Raw genomic sequence first — 23,816 nt, 5'->3', positions numbered from 1 at the left:
AAAATTTTTAAATATTAAGAAAAACTATTTAAAAAAATTGCAATTAATAGAGAGAGATTTAAAATCCCAACTGAACCTTATCCTTCAACTCGCAGCATCGGGTGTGTTTTCAGCTGCATGAGAACTATCTATATCGATAACTATGGCTTTCTTTTTGTAAGAATAAGAGCTACGGTCAGGGCAAAATCCTGGCTGGCTCTTCGGAGGTTCCCGGATTGGTGGACTATGCACTCCCACCTACACTTACCATTATAACATTCACGACCCTCCTACCCTCAAGGGAAGAGTGAGATCGGGACAATGTAAGACAGGGCGAGTCTATGCATGTATACACAGATGGCTCAAAGGGTGCCGAGCATCTGGGGATCTACTTCAGTTTTCCGCTCGCCGACTACTGTGGTGTCTTTCAGGCTGAACTGATGGCAATAATGAAAGCCGTGACACTGATACAGTGTGATGCGATAACCAGAAATTATATCTACATTTTCACTGATAGCCAAGCGGCGATAAAATCCCTCACAAAACAGTCGACAACCTCCAAGGTAGCCATGAAATGCAGCACATTTCTTAACGAGATGGCTGAATCATTTTGCTTAAGGATAATATGGCTTCCTGGCCATCGCGACATTGAGGGTAACTGCAGAGCCGATGACCTAGCGAGACTCGGCACCAAGTTGACCAATGAGTACATAGACAATGACATAGGCATACCCTTACAAGCATGTAAGCTACTCATCCTTGAAGAAGTCGTAAGGAAAGCAAACGAAAGATGGCGTAATGAAGCCACCTGCAAAAGCGCCCGTCAACTGTGACCGACTCTCAATGCTAAACGCACAGAATCTTTGCTAAGCCAAAATAAACACCGTCTTAGCACACTGATTTCAGTCATAACGGGGCATTGCCTAATAGGTAGGCACGCCCAAAGGATGGGAGTACAAGCACATGACTTCTGCAGAAGTTGTCTTGATGAAGAAGAGAAATAAGCGATCCCGCACCTTCTGTTCACTGTCCTGCTCTATCCAGACTTAGACTCGCCATTTTGGGTAGACAATCCTTTATGGAATTGAAAAATCTCGGCTCTGTCGAAATTAAGGATCTTATGAAATTTTTGAAAAGTACACATTGGTTTTTGGAGTAGTTCCCCACGCGACATCACTATGGTCCGTGAGCTTGAGTGTGTCCCACAGTGAACAACCGCTTCAACGTAACCTAACCTAGTCATCTCACAGCAGACATACAACTCTGCGAAAAAGCTGAGGAAATAATATACAAATTTTACAGACCTGACACGAGAGAGAATTATTGCAGCATTATTTCGTAAAAACAAATGCCGTCAGCGTAGTCTGTTACTGTAATCACCTTTTTTTAGGTATATAATATGTCGGAATAAAAAAAGTCATAATTTTAATTGTATGCAATTTTTTTACATAATATATTTCCGCAGTAGATTACATTTTATTGAAAACATCTGGTCACTAGTAACCGTTATTTGATTACATCTCTACGCTACATTTGCTTTAATAAAATTTCACGTATTTCTCCTTTTTGTTAAATCACTCCTTCAAGGTTTAAACTCCAAACGAGATTCTACTACTCATTCTCAAATGTTCACTTCAACCAATTTCGATTCAAGATACTGCTGCCACGCCTTTTCGGCCGCAATAACCTGCTCTTCTACGTCAGCTTGCAGTTTTGCGATTTGATATTTTTCCAGCGCTAATTTAAGTATCAGATACTCCATCGTGCGCTCCCCGCCATTCACTCCCATGGGGGGCTCCTTCAACTTGTCCACTAATTTTATAAATTTTCGCAGATATTCAAATTTATTGCCGGAGCTGGTGGTGTTCGAGCTGAGCGCCTCGGCCGCCGAAGCATCCAAAATATTCAAATAGCGTGTTATTATCTTCACCTTAGATGACACAAAGTCACTGCGCCCTACCACTGGCGATATTTCCTCATTCAGCTTGGTTAACGCTTCTACAATTTCTTTTAATTTTTTATCAGTCATCCCAGTGAGGTTTTGTTCTTCCAACCAAAAATCAGACATAGATCTGGGGGGCTCAACGGTGGTTGTGACCAGCAACAACTCCTCCGGGCGTTCAGTTAATTTTTCTTCTATTGACTCATCAGAATTGAGATTGTTTTTGACGGTGATGTGGTCATTATTGAAGATTAGAGTTTTATTAATAACATCTTCCTTCTCCGTGGATTTATCAGATTTTACATGAAAATCCAGTTCAAAGCGAAAGATCACATTAGCGTTCGTGAGCTATTTGAAAAGATTAGAGTTTGATGTTGTTTATGTTACACAAATATTCCATAATCAGTTTGTTTTTTGTTTATATTTGCTTACCTTTGCCTCTCTGGCGATTGCAGCGATAAAAACCACTAACAAAAAATGCATGCGCGGCCTCATTGCGATGCTGTAATTCAACGATTCGAATACAAACTAAGACAGAATTTCTTAAAATGAATTTCTGAAGTCCAATCGAATCATTTTTGTCCGTTGATGTGTTTTCAGCACTGGCCACATTATCGCTCAACGGTTCTTATAATTATAGAAAGGTCAGGCGAAGTTCAAACGAGATTAAAGAAACTTTCGATTATTTGTAGATTCCAAGCTGAAAACAACCACTTGATAATATGAATTAGTTTTGTTGTTAAGGCAACTGATCCAATACTATCAGGCGTGTTGTTGAATTCTATTACGAAAAAAAAATCGATTCGATTTTAAACGTGTCGCTGTTTTATATTTTTCCTTCTCCTATTGATTTTAATGATTTTTAATTTAATTGAATTTTAATGGGCTTACGTAGGAATTTCATAGATCCTGTTAGACTTACATATATGTATTTACTTATACTTATTTATATATTGGCATCTGTTTATTGTACTATCGGGTCAGTCCATACGTTCATGCGTATTTTACCCATAATTTCACTTTTGTACGATTTTTGCATACAAAAAATTATTCGCGGAATATAACGGAACTATTTATATTTTCTTTGATATATGGTATTGTGAATTCAACAAGTGATTTTAATCGCAGATAGAAGCACGCGTTCTTAAAAAATAAAATGCAATCTTCGAACGCGTATAAGAGATATATTTTGTATTTTTTTTTAAAAAGTGGTAAAAATGCAACAACTGCTGCTGCAGAAATAAACACTGTTCACGGAGAGGATACCGTGAGTGTAAGGACTGCGCAAAAGTGGTTTTCAAAATTCCGAAGTAGTAACTGCGACGTGGAGTATGCCCCGCACGCTGGTCGTCCGTCCCATCTTTAACTTCGACGCCTTGCTCGAACTCGTGGAAGCTGTGCCAAATTTTGACAGTCGATATGATAGCTCAGAGGTTAAATTTTTCGCATGGAACAGTCCACAGGCCCCTGGTTCAGTTGGGAAAGGTTCCAAAGCTGGGAAAATGGGTTCCGCATAGACTTTCCGTCGCCAACCTTCAACAGAGAGTGAATGTGTGTTCTCAGCTGCTGCAACGTCTTATCTCCTTCTCCTGTCTATTTGGTGAGATATGGCCGATATTGTTTATTATGAACTTCTGGAACCAAACTAGATGATAACTGCTGACCCACGACAACGGAAGACCTCATACCGCAAGGCAAACATTAGGCAAGCTGAACGAGCTCGGATGGGAGCTAATGCCGCATCCATCATACTCTCCGGATATTGCACCTTGTGATTATCACCATTTCCGTGGACTTCAATCCCATATGAGTAACAAGAACTACTCCTCAAAAGAAGCTATAAAAAGGATATCGAAGCCCATTTTGGATCCAAGGACAAACATTTTTTGCGCAGGGAATTAAAAATTAGCCTAAACGTTGGGAAGACATTGTAAATAATGAAGGAAAATATATTATTGATTAATAAATACTTTAAACATCTTTTTTATTAATTTTAAAACCACTTTTAAAAATCGCACGAACTTATGGACTGACCTGATATATTTATATATATATAATATATACGAGGTGTGTTCAAAAAGTATCGCGAGTTTTGAATTTTCGCAGGTTACGTATATTCGAATTTCTTTTTTTTTTGTGGCGATATGTTGATACTTATGTCTCTCACTCATGCTGACGAATTCGGCCATTTTGAATGTTCAGTTAATTATTAACAGCTGCTTTGCACGCATTTCGGCTCCTCTTCGGTTTTTACCTATTCAAAAAGATGGATCAAAGAACCTGTATCAAATTTTGTGTAAAAAACGAAATTAATGAGACGGGTCGCCGCAAAATTCGTACCAAAACTGCTCAATTTCGACCAAAAGCAACATCGCATGAACATTGCTAATGAGTTGTTGAACTCTGTTCGCGATGACACAAATTTGCTTCAGAGGGTCATAACTGATGACGAATCGTGAGTTTATGGTTAAACGGTCAATAAGGAATATTACCTGCAAGTTATGCGAAGCAATCCGCCAGAAACGCCCAGATTTGTGGAAGAACAAAAATTGGCTCATGCATCACAATAACGCCCCTGCTTTTCCTATTTGTGGTTGGCGTCTTGATGTTGTTCCAAAAATGGAGGAGCCTACAGTTTCAAGCCGACTCCGAACGGCAAGTATTTTTACGAGGAGCTTTTCATGGCAGAAATATACTCGGAGGCTTCCCATTGCCTGCCGAGAGGCGACCGCTATTAGAAAAAAATGTTTTCTTCATTTTGGTATTTCGCCGAGATTCGAACCTACATTCTCTTTGAATTCCGAATGGTAGTCACGCACCAACCCATTCAGCTACGGCGACCGCATAAGTTGTACTATATAAGAAGAGTATAAAAAATATGGACTCATTTATGCAGTTCTCAGCCTTAGGAAGAAGCCTATAGTGGTTTACTCGTAAATGCCTTTATGATTCCATAAATTGTGAAAAAGTTGCTGATAAATAAACAAGTTCCAAAAGCTAACAGAACGTTTTGAAAAACGTAGGTTTTTCGGAAACCCGAATTAGTTTATTCAAAATAGTCTCTTACCGACTCATTAAAGCAATTTACAAATTTTTACGGCATGTGGAATAAATTTTTTAGTTTGCCAGCCAGAATGTCGATGATTAGTTGACTTTAACGCTCACGAAATCTTTCACGTTCAACAGAAAATGTTGACAGTGGTGACAGTTGCAATGTGATTTTTCATCGAAAATACGGTCAGAAGTGTCGATCATCACAAATCATCATGCATTGCACTACAGCTGGTTGAATCAGTGTTTTATAAATTTTGATTTTCGTTCTTCTATCAAGAGCTTGCTTTTTAACAGCTTAAGGTGACAAAAACGTTTTCTGTTTGCAGCGTATACACAGACTTGGATAGCTATCGTTGTACCATCCGATCTAGCCGCCGTAGATATTTAATTTGATCCACGCTTTCAAATTTATCATCACCGATTGTAAGGTCTGTACATCTTTTCATTGGGGGGATTTTTAAATGGTGGGATGCTTCGCCTTCTCACGTTGGCTCACTCCCGAATTTCGAGGTTGTAAAAGGCTTCGTATATTTAGGAAAAAGCATTACCACCAATAACTATGTCAGCCTAGAAATCCAACGTAGAATCTCTCTTGCCAACAAGTGCTGCTTTGGACTAAGTAGGCAAATGAGTAGTAAAGTCCTCTCTCGACGAACAAAACTAATACTCTACAAAGCTCTCATCATGCCCGTCCTAATGTATGGCGCAGAAGCGTGGACGATGACAACAACCGATGAAGCGATGCTTGGAGTGTTTGAGAGAAAGATTCTACGTAAGATTTTTGGTCCTTTGCACGTTGGCAACGGCGAATATCGCAGGTTGGCTGGGTCATGTCGTCCTAATGGATACAAACGCTCCGGCTCTGAAAGTATTCGATGCGATACCAGCTGGTGGTAGTAGAGGAAGAGGAAGGCCTCCTCTGCGTTGGAAAGATCAGGTGGAGAAGGACTTGGCTTCACTTGGTGTGTCCAACTAGCGCCGGTTAAGAGGTTATCGCGCCAATTAAAAAGAAGGAGAAGAGAATTGTAAGGTCTGGCGCTTTCTCAACGTGTTAAATCTTGCGAGGTATTCCGTTTTGCTTTCATTGATCTTTAATCCAAGAATTTTTATCTTTATTTGAAGTGAAGAAGAAATACTCCATTCTTTTAGAGCATTCATGTACCTCGCAGCACAAATATTAGGTAAAAATTCATTAACAGGAATATCTAAATTAGAGCGGCGTCGTCAAAAATTTCTCATTCCAATAAAATGTATGTGAATCAAATTGAAGTCACGCAGCGGCAACGCCGAACGTTTGAAAAATCAGCGTGATAGGAAGTGATGTTGGCTGCAGAAAACGAAGAAGTAGTCATTTTTGAAGCACCCTTTGGTTGTTGTTCCTTGATTTAACGTAGCGCTAGTCGCTCTTAAAACGCGACACTTGCTGCTCTCATTTCAGTCTATAAATTGGTTGTCTAAAAATTTATTAACAGTTTTCAGTTGACCAACATCGTGCTGCAATCACGTATTCTCATATTCTCTGGAACAACATGAACAAATATCACCACAAACTTAGTTCATCAATCAAAACGGTTAGGCAAAAGTTTAAATAGGCATCAATTTCGTACTGATTACTTCAAAATACTGCCACTGTAGACGCAATAACTCCGCTGCTGTTTGTCCGAACTTCATAAAACCTGAAGTGAAGAATCTACCTTCTCCATACGTGCTAGTAAATTGGCAATGGTCGGATATAAAACCGGGTCGTTCCGGGTACGTAGAAACGACTGTCGTGGGAACGGTCAGGTTTGCTATTTAGCTATGGTGAAAAAGAAAATGGTGAGGGGAACTTTGGCTGCCACGTCACTTGGGAGATTCGACAGCAGAATTCTGACCGCTCATTTGACACATTTTCACACACTTGCCCCATTAGTCGTTGTTCAAACGGTAATGAAGTGTGATTGTGTTGACGTTTTTCTTATATCACCAACACAATCTCAGATTTTTCGTAAACAAACCACTGTCTTGCGCCCGGTTACGTCAACCAATCAGCTGATTCTTTCAAATTCGCTGCGAGCCGGTTAAGCGTCTGATATTGGTCACACCTTCCAAATTTTTTCACCATGGTTGGATTCACTCTATCTGTATATGAATCTGGAGTACACTTCTTACACTTAAATACTTAAGTTATGTGTACTATTGCAGCCCTCGTAATTATTTTTTATTATCACCCTAGTAATTACACAAACCGGTTCGCAAGTAGATGCATATGTATGTATGTTTGTAACTTTTCCTGGTCCGGATCGTCTGCTTGTGTACCTGGAGTACATAAGTGCCAATCGGTTGAATGCCTCTAGGCTTGTAAAATGCCAATAACAACAACAAAATAGAGTCTTTGTAAAAAAAATAAAAATATGCTTGCTCATGCGCATTCGTTCTTAAGCTGTTGCATGCAAGTACATATATAATGCACTATAAAAGTGTTGGTTGCAACAAGCCATGCAACATCCAGTGTCATGTAAGTAGGCACATATGCACTTCCACATACATACATACACACATATTTGTAAACGAGTTCATGTATCAGTTCATACATATGTAAGTATGCAGTACTCACATATATACATACATACATCCATATGTGTGTGGGTAAATGTTTGATTCGACACATTAATGTAGGACATCACCGTGGAAAAGTAGGCAATTGAAAGCAGAATGAGAACCAGTACCGTCCCATAAGGCGCTGGTTCTGTGCACATTTTTCATTAGTTAAATTTATTGTAGGCCTTCGTTAAATGATATAAGAAAGTAATGTAACTCCAGGAAATCTCCTAGTCCGATTTTCAATTATATTTTAATTGCATAGGGTTTTTCAAAAAGGGCCGAAATGGAATAAAAGTACGTTCACCTATGCAGTAATTAGCGATAAATCCACAAAATTAAGCTACCTGTTCACATATGACAGACTACCACCAAAATTGATAATCAGCTGTTAAGACTGTTTTGAAAGGTATGATATATAGTATACTCATCTCTACGAAGCCCGTCAAATTGACGGGCCAACCAAATTTTATAAATAATCCTTATATATTTGATTGGTTCGTCAAATCCATTAATAAATATTAGAATAAAAAGAAAATCTCCACTAAGATGATTCCGTTATCTCAATCGTGCCCCGATAACGGAAGCTGCACCGGATTATGTGGCCTGATTGTTTATTTTTGTAATCTACAAAACTGCTGATGCGTATTTGTCGAAACCTTTAGAACAAGAAACCTGGAAATCGTTATGATCGGTATACTGACAATGTATGGACATTTTTCAGAGTAGTGTGCAAAAGTTTCAGTTATTGTAGACAGTCTCCGCTTATTGTCAGTATTTCCATGACTCATGAGTAGAAACACGAGATATAATAAGAAAATTACCAAATTTACCAACATCAATGAGGATTGCTCTTAGGTGTCCTCCCCAGAAGATCAATATAAATTAGGTGAAAGTGATGATTACAGTGAAGATTCGGAATCCACTGAAACTGCAGGAATGGAAGGATCTACGGATAGTGAAGAGAAAAACTTCTTCAATACAAGTCGTAACGAGAAACGGGCGCGGATTATTTAAAGTTTTGACTTGGGGAAAGATATCACTCGATACTCAAATTCGTTGGGCCAGTTTGAAGCGTTGAAATTAGCTGAACCTTATTTACATCTAGGAAGAAATATCACCACCGACAATTTTTTTAAAAGAATCCCAAGAATTGCTTGAACTAAAGACAACCTTGATTGGGACCAACCGCTCGAACAAGAGAGAATTACCAAAACCAACGAAAGAAACAAAGGACAAGATTCCGTTATTTTCATCAAATTTATATAAATCAGAAGACTGCACGCTTACTGTGTATAAAAGTAAACCGAAAATAAAAGTGCTTCTTCTAACCACCAAGCACAGAAATATAAAGATAGAGGACAATAGAAAATGTTTTCCAGAGTCTATTACGCTTTATAATAAATCAAAGTTTGGTGTCGATGTCGCGGACCAGTTGGCTCGCAAATATAGTGTGAAAGTAGGGTGTTTTCGATGGCCCCTTCAAGTTTTTTATAATATTTTAGATTAGGCAGCGATAAATGCCTGGATATTGTAAAAATGGTGTACCGGATCGAAAATATCCAGAAAGGAGTATATATTTTCTTTAGTCGAATTAGCTGAAGAAAATAAGGAGATCATTCGTCACAGGTCAGATGTATCAGATCAGTCACCTTCAACACCAGGAGTGCGACAAAGTTGTCCAGTGGGCTACTGTAATAAAAATAGAAGCAATAATTGCGGCGTGTATTGTAAAAAGATCGTTTGGGGGAAATTCATAAAATAAATTCAATGCATACATATGTATGCAAAATATGTTCTCGATAAGTATGATTATGTGGCGTTTATATTATTGCTATCATTTCCGTAATAGCTTCAAAAAAATGTTAACCTATTAATATTTTATTTGTACGTGAAGCATATATTTGTTTTAATTTGGTTTAAATAAATTGTTTTTTGTTTTTATTTTTAAAGTAAATACGTATTTTCATCCACCCGTCAATTTGACGGATGCTCGTAAAGATAGGTATATAGAAACGCCCGTAAATCTAGTGTTAATAATACCTAACAAACATTTTATTAGAATTATGTTTACAAACCTGTTTTCTTTGCTGGCATTAATTTTATTTAGTTTTTACTTTGACGTTTCTCTTTACATTCGAAAAAATAATTATCTATAACACAGAAAACACAGGGTTGTATGCCAAAGAGTATGGTTATTATCTAGGACTATTTTATAATCTCAGATTTTGGGAGAGAAATTTTGTATGGGGAATCTCGCTTTTTAATTACGGATTGGGAGTTAAGCACGAAAAAGTAAATGATCTACTTACATGTACGTGAACGTATTATAAAACAAACAAGTACACCAGTCCCTCGATTTGCACGGTAATCGACAAGGGTTTTACATCACAACAAAGAAATTTTCTGATCTTATTCTGACAGTTTTGCATTATGCCATTTACCAGTATATTGATGAACGTACTTTTCTTAAAACTCGGTCAAAGTTACCACACGCACTCTTTTCGACAAGGAAAGGAAAACAATCAGTTTGAAAAAAAAATTTAATTTTAAGCCAACTAAAATCTGGACAAGGCTCAACATCTGCACCAAAAAAAAAATGAAATGAATGAGGCGATTATTAGGAGACAATAAAGCGAATGGACATTACGATTTGAAAACGAGTAGCCAGTGGAACTACTTTTTTTATGTTTTTTTTTTTTGTTTTTATTTGAAAGGAATATTTTTAATTAATGTTTTCGTTTTAATAATTATCATAAAAATAAATTGCATTGAAATCACAACGAATAACGTCCCGGATTCATATCAGGCCAAGGACCGTCCCTCCAGATGCATTTCCCAAATGTTTATGGGGTATGTTTATGTGGTATGTTTATGATGTTGCAACAACAACAGAAGCAACACTTTTGCAACTAAAACGACATAGCAGGCACAGCCTGTCAACACTCACACACCAATACCAGAGACATGCCACAACCAGTTGGAAGGTGGAGTATTCTACGAGGAGCTCCCCATCAGACTCAAGTTCAGGTTACTAAACCACTGCAGTGTATTCTAAGAGGTAGCGGCAATTCAAGAAGCGGCTGATTGGCTTTTCACTAGTGTAATAACTGTTTCGGGGGTTAATATCTACTCCGACAGCCAGGGGGCAATCAGGGCCCTGGGCTCGATGATGGTCCACTCGAAAGTGGTTGTGGAATACCTTACTTCACTTTCAACTGCATCCGAATTCTTCAATATAAAGCTCATCTGCATACCTGGACCAAGCGTCAACTCCGCTAGCGCTGGGCCAATACACAAACTTGTAAACACAAACGAGTGGATCGGAAACGTTCGAGGGATCTTCTGAGGTTAACAAAACGTCAGCTCTCGAATTTCTTGGGTGACCTTACAGGACATTGGCTGCGAGGTATACATGCTGTGAGACTCGGCCTCACTTCGAATCTATTTTGCGTAAGTTGAGGGCTTATTTTTAAGTATCTTGGCTCTCATCTCTTTGCTACGCTTGCTGATATAGCAGGCCTTGATATTAAAAAACCTGATGAACATCATCAGCAGTACGAAGCGGCTAACACCACCATAACTCAATCATCGTTCGGCCGTCATCAACAAATACACACCCACCCCGCTCGCCCCTCTATTGTGGTGCAAAGCCGTGGCATGCATCACGAATTGGAGAAAAGGCTCTGCCGAACAACCTTCAAAGGATGTTTTAATTTCATTACTTTAGATTCGGTGGCCTCAGGCCAGTTTGAAAACTACCTGCATTCCCTAAAGCAATAATCTCTGCATAGAAGAAGCGGCAGTTATCTATCAGACGAATAGAGTGTCTGATCTGTAAGCTCTCCATCTCAGTAAAATTATATATAATAATATATTATACATTATATAATTGCTGGCGTAAAATTAATCATCCTGTTTTTTATTTGCATAACTTTTTTAATAAATAAAAACAAAAATTTTGTGTGATAGGATCTTTATTTTAAGCTTTACGCTTGTCTGTTTGCATACTGCAGCTGTCTAGTTCACAAGTGTCAAATGTGATTGACGTACGATGGCATTTAAAAAAATTATAAATCTTCCGATAGGGTGATTAAATTTGACCTACTTCTGTACCTATGTGTGTGCACTATATAATAAAACATTTATTTCTGCGATTTGTACTCTTCTAACTCTTTAGTTATATATATATACATATATACAGGGCCCGCCATCTATCGTTACGGATTTGAACTAGGTATTATTTGAAGAATGATAACACTTAGCTGTCATCTGATTTGACAGAAAAATAGTTTTATTCTTCCGCTGAACGAAAATAGTTGTGTATACGCTCAAAGAACGCTGGGAAATATTGCGGCATTACTTTGAAAATCATGGTAATGTTGCAGAATGTGTACGAAAATTACGTACGGCAATGGGAAGAAGAAAAGCACCGAATGAAGCGTATGTGCGTTACTTTGCGAAAAAAGTAAGAGAAACTGGGTTGCTTATTGACAAACCAACGCGTGACCGACCAAAAACCGTGCGTACACCCGAAAATATTACTGCTGTGGCCGGGAGTGTTCGTGAATCACCAGGAACATCAGTTCCATCATTGAGAGACATCATTGAGACGAATTTTGCGTAAAGACCTTGGTGGGATGGTGCATGGCTAGCCGAGGCAGCCATATGAATGAAGTTGTGTTCCATCATTAACCGGAAGGATTGTACTTCAAAATAAAAAAAAACAGTTTGGAAAAATATTGAGTAGTTGCTTTTTTATAGCATTTTTAATTCCGTAAAGTTATATGGCGGACCCTTTATATATATATAGTTGGCGAGTATACCCTTTTTGGGTGTTTGGCCGAGCTCCTCCTTCTATTTGTGGCGCTCGTCTTGATGTTGTTCCACAAATGGAGGGACCTACAGTTTCAAGCCAACTCCGAACGGCAGATATTTTTTTATGAGAAGCTTTTTAGTTACCGTCCGTCAGCCCACCATACCATAGGTGGCCATGAAAAACTGTCGCAAGAGGCAATAAAGTATCTAGGCGTAATGATTGATGCACGGCTTTGCTTTAAGCAATACTTAGCAACTGTGGGTTCCAAAGCAGCGGCAGTCAACGGTGCTCTTACAAGAATTATTCCAAACATAGACGGACCGCAAGGCGCCAGAATGCAGCTCCTGGCAAGAGTGATGGATTCAGTCATCTTATATGCTGCTCCTATATGGGCAGGAGCTAAGCCATCGAATGTTAGACCCGTAGCTCTAATGTACCGTCGTGTACGCTAAGAGTCGCGTGCGCATACAGGACCGTATCAGACGACGTGGTTTACGTCATCACTGGAAAGCTCCCAATAGATATACTTGTGCAGGAAATGGGACAACTTTATGACAGGGAAGGAGTAAAGCCGGCAACTGAAATGAAAGCTGCAGAGCGTCTGCATTCGTTAGAAAAGTGGCAAAGCAGATGGGACTTGTCTGTTAACGGAAGTTGGACCTATAGACTTATTCCCAAAATTAGCCAATAGGTGACCTTGCAAAAAGGATAAGGCTGCACGTGCAACGAACCCTCGATAAGAGGTGGGCTGTCTACAAACTGACGACAAATCACAGACGCTTGAGTCATATGCTCATGACGGCATAAGACGGTATAATATTATTGCAACAAATTTCGATGTTTCTGTTTTGCTGCATATGCAAAAGAAACCTCGATAGCGCCCATGTGAGAGGAACCTGGGTGCATGCCACACATACCACTGGTATGACGGCACAGATATATTACATTAGAAGATGAGCCTATAGCATGAAGCTGGCTACAAATATGGTAGACCCAGACATGAGTGAATAGTATTGGTTCATTTAATGGACACCGTTCTGGGCTTTCCCAGAGGAGGAGGGATTGTTTTAGTGACTACACCATTCGACGCAGTTGATAATGGTCGCTGTAAGTGTGAAGGCATTTTGAACCCTACCTCACCCACCAAAAAAAAATTTTAAATTAAAAAAAACTTGAATTTCAATTAAATTAGAAAACATGAAGAGCGGTGAGAGTATCATTATGCCATATAAATACATAAATTGAATAATATAATATTTCTGCAAATATACCACACAAAATAGATTTTTCGCACAAATGCAAAACATATTGCAACATATTCCGCGTCAAAGCGAACTGTCAAAGGAATAAGCAAAACAAATCATTCTAAACATGTACGATGAAAAACTAAACCATCTCTATGCTTCTATGATAACTAAGTTAAGTCCAATAGTTATCATAGAAACATAGAGATTGTTTAGTTTTTCATCGTACATGTTTAGAATGTTTTGTTTTGCCTTGGCTAACAGAGCTCTAACGTGATTGTTCCTGAATGCAATCGACGTGGTTTAGGCAACAGGATTTGCAAAATATGCATAGAGCATTACAGCGAGTCCAAATGATAGAACTTTTTGTAGCTTATTCTTCACATATATCCATACATATGTACATGCATCTATGTATGTATTTATGTATGTAAGTACATTTTCAAACAGACGAGATGCGGTTCCGCAATATTCGTATACTAAAAAGGCGTGGCAGATATGGAATATGAGTATGCTAGCACTAACTCTGTTATGTACTTTATACCCTTGACATGTGTGCAGAAGTATGGTCATATACTCGTAGGCTTTTTATGTACATATATATGTATGTATACAGACACATGCTGCGTTCATTGAAATGCATTCAGTGCAGCCAACATCACTGAAATGAAAGCGTCTGCAACTTTGGGCCGGCACGTGTCATTGGTAGGTCGTCTGTCTGGTCGTTGAACTGTTAACCCGTCGCCATAAACACGGAAGGGCTCAATACATAAGACTATTCATAAGCCTACCTATATGCAAATGTACATATGCACATACATACATACATACAATTATGTATACGCATTTACTTGTCAGAAAGTGCAAGCGCGTATGCATAAAAGCCCGTCTGACTCATGAAGAGCATAGCAAAACTTTGTATGCTGCTGTAATTCAAGCCTAGAATTGTTCTATACGTATATGTAATGTATGTATCTAAGTATGTAACCATGTAAGAAGGTTAAGCCTATAAAACTATTTTAAATATACTATTTAAATTATATTATCAATAATTTCGCTGGTAGTAACTCGGACGATGGCCGAGCTTTAATCAGTTGTGGACTGGTGAAGTGAGATTTATTGAAGTTCTGGAAAATATTGCCTAGCAACATAAACGTAGTAAGGTGCGTTTCATAATCATAAGACAACTTTAATTTTTCAAAGTATTGTAATTTATAGATCTCAGAGGAAAATAAAAATGTTACACATCGATTAAAGTAACAAAATTTCATTACAGAATTTAGAACTTTTTTTAATACATAAAGAAAATTTTTAGCAAAAACGAATTTCGAGGTGTTTCAAAATGGCTATATAATTAGAGTGATCGTTTAACAAAAGTATACTTTTTTCGAATTTTTTTTCTGTCGTCTAGAATATTTTAGTATTCTATGGAAGCACCATTTGCTTTAACGACACAAAACAACCTTTTTTCATCGATTCTACTAACTTTTTAAGTAAACTTACATCTAGAGAAACCAATTCTACCCTAATTGCCGCTTTAAGCTCGTTGGTGTTGTCAAATTGGCGATTGTTGGCGTAAACTCTTCAAACTAATATACCCCAAATATTTTCTATTGGGTTTAGATCCGGAGAACACGCCGGCCAGTCCATAGTTTCTATGGAACAATCGGCCAAATACTGCCTTGTTTCCCTGCTTATGTGGATTCGGGCGTTGTCTTGCTGAAAAACTAAGAGTACTTCCCGATTATCCTGAATAAAGGGAAGGATGATGTAAACTGTATATCAAGAGTTGCTTTCGATGTAAATGGACCCCAAATCATAACAGAACCTCCACCGAAATTGCGCTCCATTTTTTTCATCCGAAAATATAAACTTTTTAAAAAATAATAGGAAATTTAAAAAAATTTGGCCAAACTGTGGTTTTTGAAACCTTATTTTGAACAACAGCGGCCAAGTTGGCGCAACACTTACTCGAGCTAGAAGCTTTTCTTATGATTACTCGCTGTTCTCGACTTGATAGTATTAATTTTGATCCAACGGGCTTCAAAATGTTGTAATTCTCAGGACCCCGTAAAAAAATCGGGATAACACAACGACTTCTGCCTGTTTTTTTTTGCAATTGATTTGATTGACAAGCCTGAATCCTTGTAGGCCAAAACTTTTCCACGCTCCTCTTGTGATAATATTGAACCCTCGGCATTTTAGGTTAAATTGAATAAAATTATAATTAAAGTCATCCAAAACAACAAAAGCACCTTTTATCTCTTCAGAAGCTTATTTTCGACTAGTGTCTTATCATTATGAAACACCGAAAATACTAGCTAAAGTGCAGCTTCTTCGAAAAAGATAACGGTTCTTTAAAATAGAGTGAGCTTTCGTACCAGACACAATTAATGGAAGTCTTAAGCCTATAACTGTTAATATGACGCGAAATAAAAGCTACTCCGGAAAAGAAAAAGCGAGCTGATGGTAGTTCAAAAATTGTATACCAAAGGTGAGTTATAATTATGAAACGCACCTTATAATGATATGCAATGTCCAGTGCAAGGCTATACTATTCCGAGGCATTAAGTACAGTACCAATTTTAATACTGAACCAGTCCTTTCTATAGTCCTCTTTTACGAAGTCTGTTTGGTTGTGATTACTATTGGCCCGGCCTTGCATAGACGTAGACTATTATAATTGTTTTTTTTGTTTTTTGCAATTCAGATAACTGTGGATTGTTGCAACAACTAATAGTCACAGTTGTTCCACGAGTATCGCTATACACTGAAAACTTGATTTACTCAGTGATTTTTCTATATCCAGAAGAAGTCGAAATTATGACAGGTGCCAGTGGCAGCGTAAAAACAATTTATACTTAATTCAAATTCGTGCTTTATAAAGTTGGTGATAGCGAAGACATTATCGGATGTACGGATTTTAACAATTTAATCTAGTTTTTCCTCAGGTAATGATTTCAGGCGTCTACCAAAACGGCGCAATCTTGGAATATATGGTTTAAAGAGAGAGCTCCTCCGCAATGTGCGCCAACTGGAGGTGGCTCCCCAGTAAGGATGTGTTCATGTGTGTCAAGAGTGTGGCAAAGACGTAGCCGGGAGAAATGTTTCATTTGTATTTTCCATACGCCGGTGGGGTATTGTGGGGATATATGCTCTCGGTTTATGGTAGTATAGTGGTGGTGGGTGTAGTTTAGCCATTCAAGTTTCGTTCTGGTGTTAGATGTCGTCTAATTGCTGACAGCATATCTCTCTTTTCGCATGTGGGATCTTTTGTTATCGGTGCAGAGGAGGCTTGTTTGGCCGCCGCACTGTCTGCTATCTCGTTCCCGTGAATTCCTATATGGCTTGGTATCCAATGTAAGCGTATCCAATGAGCGTATGCTTTATTCTACTAACGAATGGATGAATTGGCTAAAGTGTTTAGAACTGAGTTTAGAACAGATTTACTGTCGGTGCACATGGGAGTTTTACAATCATTTTCCAAGGCCATGTAGCATGACAAATGGCGATTGCTTCTGCACTAAAAACAGATGCACAGTCCGGTAAAGTTTGCACGCGAAGAGTGTCTCCGTTTGTATCAACCATTTTGAGCCATCTGTGAACCACAAAGTCCAATTGTCAGCTTCATAGTATGTATTGCGCTCCTGAAATATAGAAAGGAATTCTTCTGGTGATGTAGTTTTTTCACAAATTTGGATAAGCTGAGGTCACAGGATAGATTCGTTATCTCCCATTGTGGGTTTTTTGCTTGGTAATTCAGCACCAGATTGGATAACTTTAGCTTGTTGGCGAATCCAAATATTTGATGCATAAGGGCAAATCACTTTGACATTGAATCCACCAAATCGCAGGAAAAAAATTAACTGCTCTACCGCTATCACCCTGTATGCATTCGGTCTGACGGTTTCACTTATTTCGAACCACTGCGATACTCATGTCGTCAGTAGGGGCCTCTGTCTTCAGTAACTGCGTCAAAGGCAAGGCGAATCTATTCAAGGTGAACAGCTGATTAAATTTTTTTCAAGCCATCATCAAAATGAGATGTTTTTTTAATTTTAATTTGAAAAATGTTTAGAATTATGTCGACATATTTTGGAGAAAAATAATATAATTTTCAATAAAAAGGAAAAAAACTGTTTAAACAAGGCCGAGTGTGTTTTTCAGTGAGTGAAATTTTCTTAGCCGCACAGCTTCGCATCATTTTGAAAGAATATGTAATAATACATATAAGTAACTGCGAAATAAATTTCTTCAATGTATTTTTATTTAAAACAGAAATAACTGAAACTATTAACATTTCAAATTCATTAAACGGAGAGATGCGAAAATGCTTAGCCACATGCAATTAAAATTAAAAAATACACATTTTGATAAAAAATATGCGTATACTTGTCTTTAAATAAAACACGAATTCAAATTTGCGAATTGCAATTGCTAATGGAATGTTCTTCATCTGACAGCGATGCTGAAATGGAACAAACTATTGTGGACAAAATGAAATCATGTGATTCCGAACCTTTCTGGTCTAGAATTTCGAAAAAATCGATTTTTTTGTTTTTCATGTTATATGTACTAGTTTATACTTTCAAAGATATACTTGCAAATTTTTATATTGAAATTCGTTGTAGTTTAAACGTTACAGTCCTTTAAAACGATACCGGTTTGGAGTACGACGCCCAGGTATAAGCGCGTTAACCATGTTTTTCTAGAAACCTTTTTTCCCGAGTTGGCTTTGGTAATTTCTCAAAAAGTACTGAACCGATTGATTTGAATTTTTAATATGTTATTGAGTAGACCTGTGGCTCTCGCGGGTAGCAGAATTATAATTTTACAATCAATTTTTCTATTTTTTTAACAGCGAGACGTGAAAAAATCCTGTCCTTGTTTTTCCAACAAACAGATAAAATATCTAGAATTTTTTTTTTAATCTGCTACCCACCATAGCGACATATCTCCTGATAAATAATTGACCGATTTTTTTTTTCAGACGCCTGGGCAGCCCAATCAGTTAAAATAAAGATTGATCTAATGCCGTTCCCGCGACAGTCGGTTCTACGTAACCGGAACGAGCCGGATTTATATCCGGCCAAGGACTGTCACTTCAGCAGCATTCCCCATATATGCACGGGGAATGTTTAGCAACAACAACAACATACAACTAATTTTATTTGATACCGATTGTTTTTCTTCAATTTTCAACGCCTTCAATTTTCACGCCTCTAGACCAGAAAGGTGCCTTAATTTAATACGTAGTAGCTCAAGTGAAAAAAATTTAAATTTTTGTGATTTTTTCTGCGTACAATTTAATCAGCTGTTTGTGAAACTTGCAAATTATTACTGGTTTTGCGTTCATGTACTTTTTTTCTCTTTGGGAGAGAATTCTCGGAAATTAAGTTAATGCAAGTTACTGGATAATTTTTACATGAGCAAACCTAATGTTACAAACTCCTTGCAATAGCAATTACCTTCTGTTCGGTACGCGTGGATTTCTCCTTATAAAAGGTTATACCTAAACTAAATGCGACATTTCCTCCACGTTGCGTATAACTAAAGCTTTAGAAACTTACAATTCAATTCAATGCTCATCTGTCTGCGAGTGACTGTTGAGCACGGCCTTAGCCAGGAGCGTGCCGTGACAATGCCTTTCTTTGCAGCATATCCTTCAACTTGAAAGCAAAGCAACAACAATAATAATTTATTTGAGATGAAAAAATCCATAATGCCCGGGTCGCGTACAGTAGCATTGGCATGAAATTCAATGCCAAGGTGTCTGTAATATTTCCACCGGCCCCCTTGCAACAGGCAGCTAATCAACACCAGGAAAAAATACATTTTTCTTACTACGTTTTATTATAAAAGTACTGAAAGCGCGCTATGCATTGCAAATAAATCTAAACGTGCATATGTATGCATGTGTGTACGCACAAAAATACACTCATCTGATTGTACGCGTGCAGATATGTATGGGCAAAATTCTATGGCCGGACCGAATTTGTAGAAATTTATTAAACTATTTGTATATAAAACAATTGGCTGAACAAGCAAACGCAATTTGCCACATTCAGCGGCGATGGCAGCGGTAGCAGTTGGAATTTTCAAGGTCGTGTCCTTGAAAAAGCTAACAAAGCAAAAAACACAATCAACAATAAATACGCATATAATTTACTAAAACATAGATATACATATGCCGTATGTATGTACATGTATGGCTGCACTACATGCACATCGACCACATGCAGCGGCAAAACGCTTAACCCCTACAATATTTGCAGTAGTACATTATGTATAGTGTGTGTGTGTGTGTGTGTGCAATTTTTAATGAAATATATGTATGTACTTGTATACACCTACATATATGCTCTGGGTGTATTATTAGATTTGTGCACTGCAAGCAAGGACTTCATGGTGGTGTGAAGCATTGTTTAGAAGGTTGAATAAAGGGGCGTATTCGGCAGGCGCTGTGGGGTGGTAGATGTACGAGTACATTTACATATGTTTCGTGTGCGTTACTATATTATAACTACATACATATAGACATATCTAAATGTGTTCTAAAAGCTTAGCAGCTACAACTGAGCATTCTGGTGTGTGGCATATCGGTTCGTTAAGTGAAAGTCGTGAGTTCAATCCCATATTCTCGTTTTAATCCTTAAATGATGTGCATCACAAAGGTTACATTAATATAGGGTTTTTCAACTTTTGAACTTTTTTGAATAAAACACAAACGGTTTGATTTTTTTAACTAATTTTTTTTTTATTATCGAGTTTGAACATATACATTTAAGTATGAAATTCGATTTCTTTTGCATGACCACCGCGTGCACGTTTTACGAAGTCCAATCGTTGAACCCAATTTTCGACCACTCTTTTGCATAAATCGGCCGAAATTCCAGCAATTTCGCGTTCAATATTGGCTCTGAGCTCACAAATCGTCGCCGGCTTGTTACTGTAGACCAATGACTTCACATAACCCCAAAACGGGACGGCTTGTTAAATGGACCGTAAAATGGCCGTAATGCTCTTAAAGTAGTAGCAACAGAACGATTATTTTCATAAAAAATTTGCACGATTTGCAATCGTTGCTCAAGTGTGTAGCGTTCCATGATGAAATGTATACTAATGAAGTTTACAAATGACAAGCGAAAAATAAAAAATATTGCGTCGTTCGCCGTCCCTATCGGAAAAAAGTTGAAGCGCACCTATTGAATAACCCATTAGTTACATTGGCTCCTGGGACCAAACTAAATTATTAAATTAAAGCTCTCCACTTTTTTGGATTTGATTGTTATAAGTATTACTATATAAGAAACCGGGTCTTTCAAAAGTAGCGCCTAGATGTTATTGTAAAATGAAACACGTAAAAATTTAGTTTCTTTCAGGTTTCACTATTTTTATTCAAAATAAGGTTCTTAAAAATTATATGTGAAAAATGATTTTATTTAAATGTCCACCATGAGCACGTCTACAGGTAAAACCCGCCAAACAGTCAACTCAGGAACGCCTAATTGTTGAGAACGTTGAGATATCGATGTTGGAGGTTGTTCAGCAACATTTTGCACTACATACAGACAATATTCTCAACAGAATATCCAGTTTTTGGTTTTAGGTCTGCCAGTCCTTTTTCTATTCTCGACAGAACCAGTTTTTTTTTTCAACCTTTGAATTGTCGACTCATTCGGATGATTATTTCCACCAAACAAGTCGCCAATTTAGCGATATGTTGTTCTTAAAGATCGACCATTCTCATACCAAGTTTCAATAATTTGAATGCGTTGTTTTATCGTGTAAAAATGTACATCTGCCTACTTGACAAATACAAAAACCGGTACCAAGAATGATAGAGAAGAAGATTACGCCTTCCGAATTCACCGTGTCGTAAGAGCCCATGAATAAACAAGCCAAAGGAAGGGGAATTACTTGTTTGTGAAGAAGAAGAGTAGGCGAAGGCAATGGGAACAAGCAAACACAAGAAATTATAACTAAGTATATATACATATAGTGATATTGACATCATCGGTCTTAACAACCGCGCTGTTAGTTCTGCCTTCTGCAAACTGGATAAAGAGGCAAAGCGAATGGGTCTGGTGGTGAACGAGGACAAAACGAAGTACCTCCTGTCTTCAAACAAACAGTCGGCGCACTCGTGTATCGGCACCCACGTCACTGTTGACAGTTATAATTTCGAGGTTATAAAAGACTTCGAATATTTAAGAACCAGCATTAACACCGCTAACAATGTCAGCCTTGAAAACCAACGTCGAATCTCTCTTGCCAACAAGTGATACTTTGGACTAAGTAGGCAATTGAGTAGTAAAGTCCTCTCTCGACGAACAAAAGTAAAACTCTACAGGGCTCGCATCATGCCCGTCCTAACTATGGCGCAGAAGCGTGGACGATGACAACTTCCGATGAAGCGACACTTAGACATAGCGCAGCGAATAAAGATCCAGCGCCTACGTTGGCTGGGTCATGTCGTCCGAATGGATACAAACGCTCCGGTTCTGAAAGTATTCGATACGGTACCAGCTGGTGGTAGCAGAGGAAGAGGAAGGCCTCCTCTGCGTTGGTGTGCCCAATTGGCGCCGGTTAGCACGAGAAAGAAACGACTGACGCGCTTTGTTAAACTCGGCCAAAATCGCGTAAGCGGTTATCGCGCCTATTAAGAAGAAGAAGGGGCCACGGAACGCTGCTTTGCGATATAAATATATATATATATATATGTATATAATTGGCGCTTACACTCTTTTTGGGTGTTAGGCCGAGCTCCTCCTCCTTTTTGTGGTGTGCGTCTTGATGCTGTTCCATAAATGGACGGACCTACAGTTTTTGGGGAGACACTGGAAATTCTCTTTTCATGTCTCATTCGCGGCCACACGGGCAAAATTGTTTTCGGCAACATTTTGACATTTAATGCTTTAGCATCGTATGGTTCGGATGCATTCTCGCACGCGCTTACATGTAAAGCGGAAAACGTTCGTCAACAATTTCTTAAATATATGAATGAAAAATGCAAACTGGTTAAATAATAAATGATTTGTTGTTTTTTTATTTAAATATATTTATAAATTGTTGTACTTGAATAAAAAAAATTAAATTAAAAATACTTCATACATAAATAATTAACTTAAAATTAACTTGAGTATCTAGAAATGCGGGGAAAATTAGAATTCAACATAAAAATGCCCCATAATATATTTTAAATTATACCTACTTTACTAGAAAAAATAATCGTGCATTTCCCAAGCAGTGTTCGGATGTTTGTCATCTTTGTCTGCTTGAAAACCAACACATAACTCAGAACCTTCTCCCATAAAAGGAGAAAACAAATGAAGCAACTGTCAAAAATTGCTTTAAGATTGGAAATACGAATAAGAAGCACAAAGCGTGTCGCCAATACAGGAGACAAATTCCCTTCTCTCTTCCGCGGCCGTCCTTCACCACCGAACAAAATGTTTCCCTTCCAGTTGTCTCCTCGTGTAAATGGGCACTATTAGGTCACGGAGTTTCCAATCCTACGTACTCCGAATGGTAGTCACGCACTACTCCATTTGGCTACAGCGGCCATGTTCCTCGTGTATATATGGAGAATGTTACGCTGCTACAACAACAACAATTCAGATTTAGTTCAAGACTTGCTGCGAGAAGATTCAGGGTGCAGATTTAGAGCAGCTGGGAACTTTTAATTAAGGTCTTGGCGATGCTATGAATTCTTTTAGGGAATAGAGGCTATATTTTTAGCAAGAAGAAAACTCGGATACAATTGGTTTACTTAACAAAGGCATTTAAATTTAAAATCATTTTACCAGAGGTTTTTGTCAATAAGGCACCAAATGAAATCATTGATTTTTTTCCAACAGATTTATATACATATTTGTTTCCAAAAATTACGAATATTTGGTTCCAGCAAGACGGTGTTAAGGGACATGCAGTGAGCTTAAGGTTACACAACGACCAGCAGCGCCAAAAATGCGCTAAAAGAAAAACTGTTTTTAGAAGGGATAACAATAGAAATAAATATAAAAAAATGTTATACATTGTTTATTAGTACTTAAACTTTATAAAAAAATGTATTCTAATTTTTCTTTACAAGAATTAGCATACAAAAAATCACGTGACCCAAAGTACAATGAAAAAAAAGTTGCTCCACGGTCTGCATCATTTCTCCTTGAAATGTTGATGGATCTGTAAAAAGTGA

General features: G+C 37.9%; 1 protein-coding gene across 1 annotated transcript; it reads right to left on the bottom strand.

Moving 5' to 3' along the window:
* Positions 1-1,402: 1,402 nt before the first annotated feature.
* On the bottom strand, positions 1,403-2,464 carry LOC128856553 (uncharacterized). Its single transcript, XM_054091862.1, has 2 exons — positions 2,354-2,464; positions 1,403-2,269 (listed from the first exon to the last, which is right to left on the bottom strand). Exons 1-2 carry the CDS (start codon positions 2,414-2,416, stop codon positions 1,601-1,603), a joined length of 732 nt encoding a protein of 243 aa, XP_053947837.1. The 5' UTR covers positions 2,417-2,464; the 3' UTR covers positions 1,403-1,600.
* Positions 2,465-23,816: the final 21,352 nt, after the last annotated feature.

The sequence above is a fragment of the Anastrepha ludens genome, chromosome 2, assembly GCF_028408465.1.
Source record: "Anastrepha ludens isolate Willacy chromosome 2, idAnaLude1.1, whole genome shotgun sequence".
NCBI lineage: Eukaryota > Metazoa > Arthropoda > Insecta > Diptera > Tephritidae > Anastrepha > Anastrepha ludens.
The sequence above is the reverse complement of the archived record's forward strand: the minus strand, read 5'-3'. Positions and strand labels throughout refer to the sequence as shown.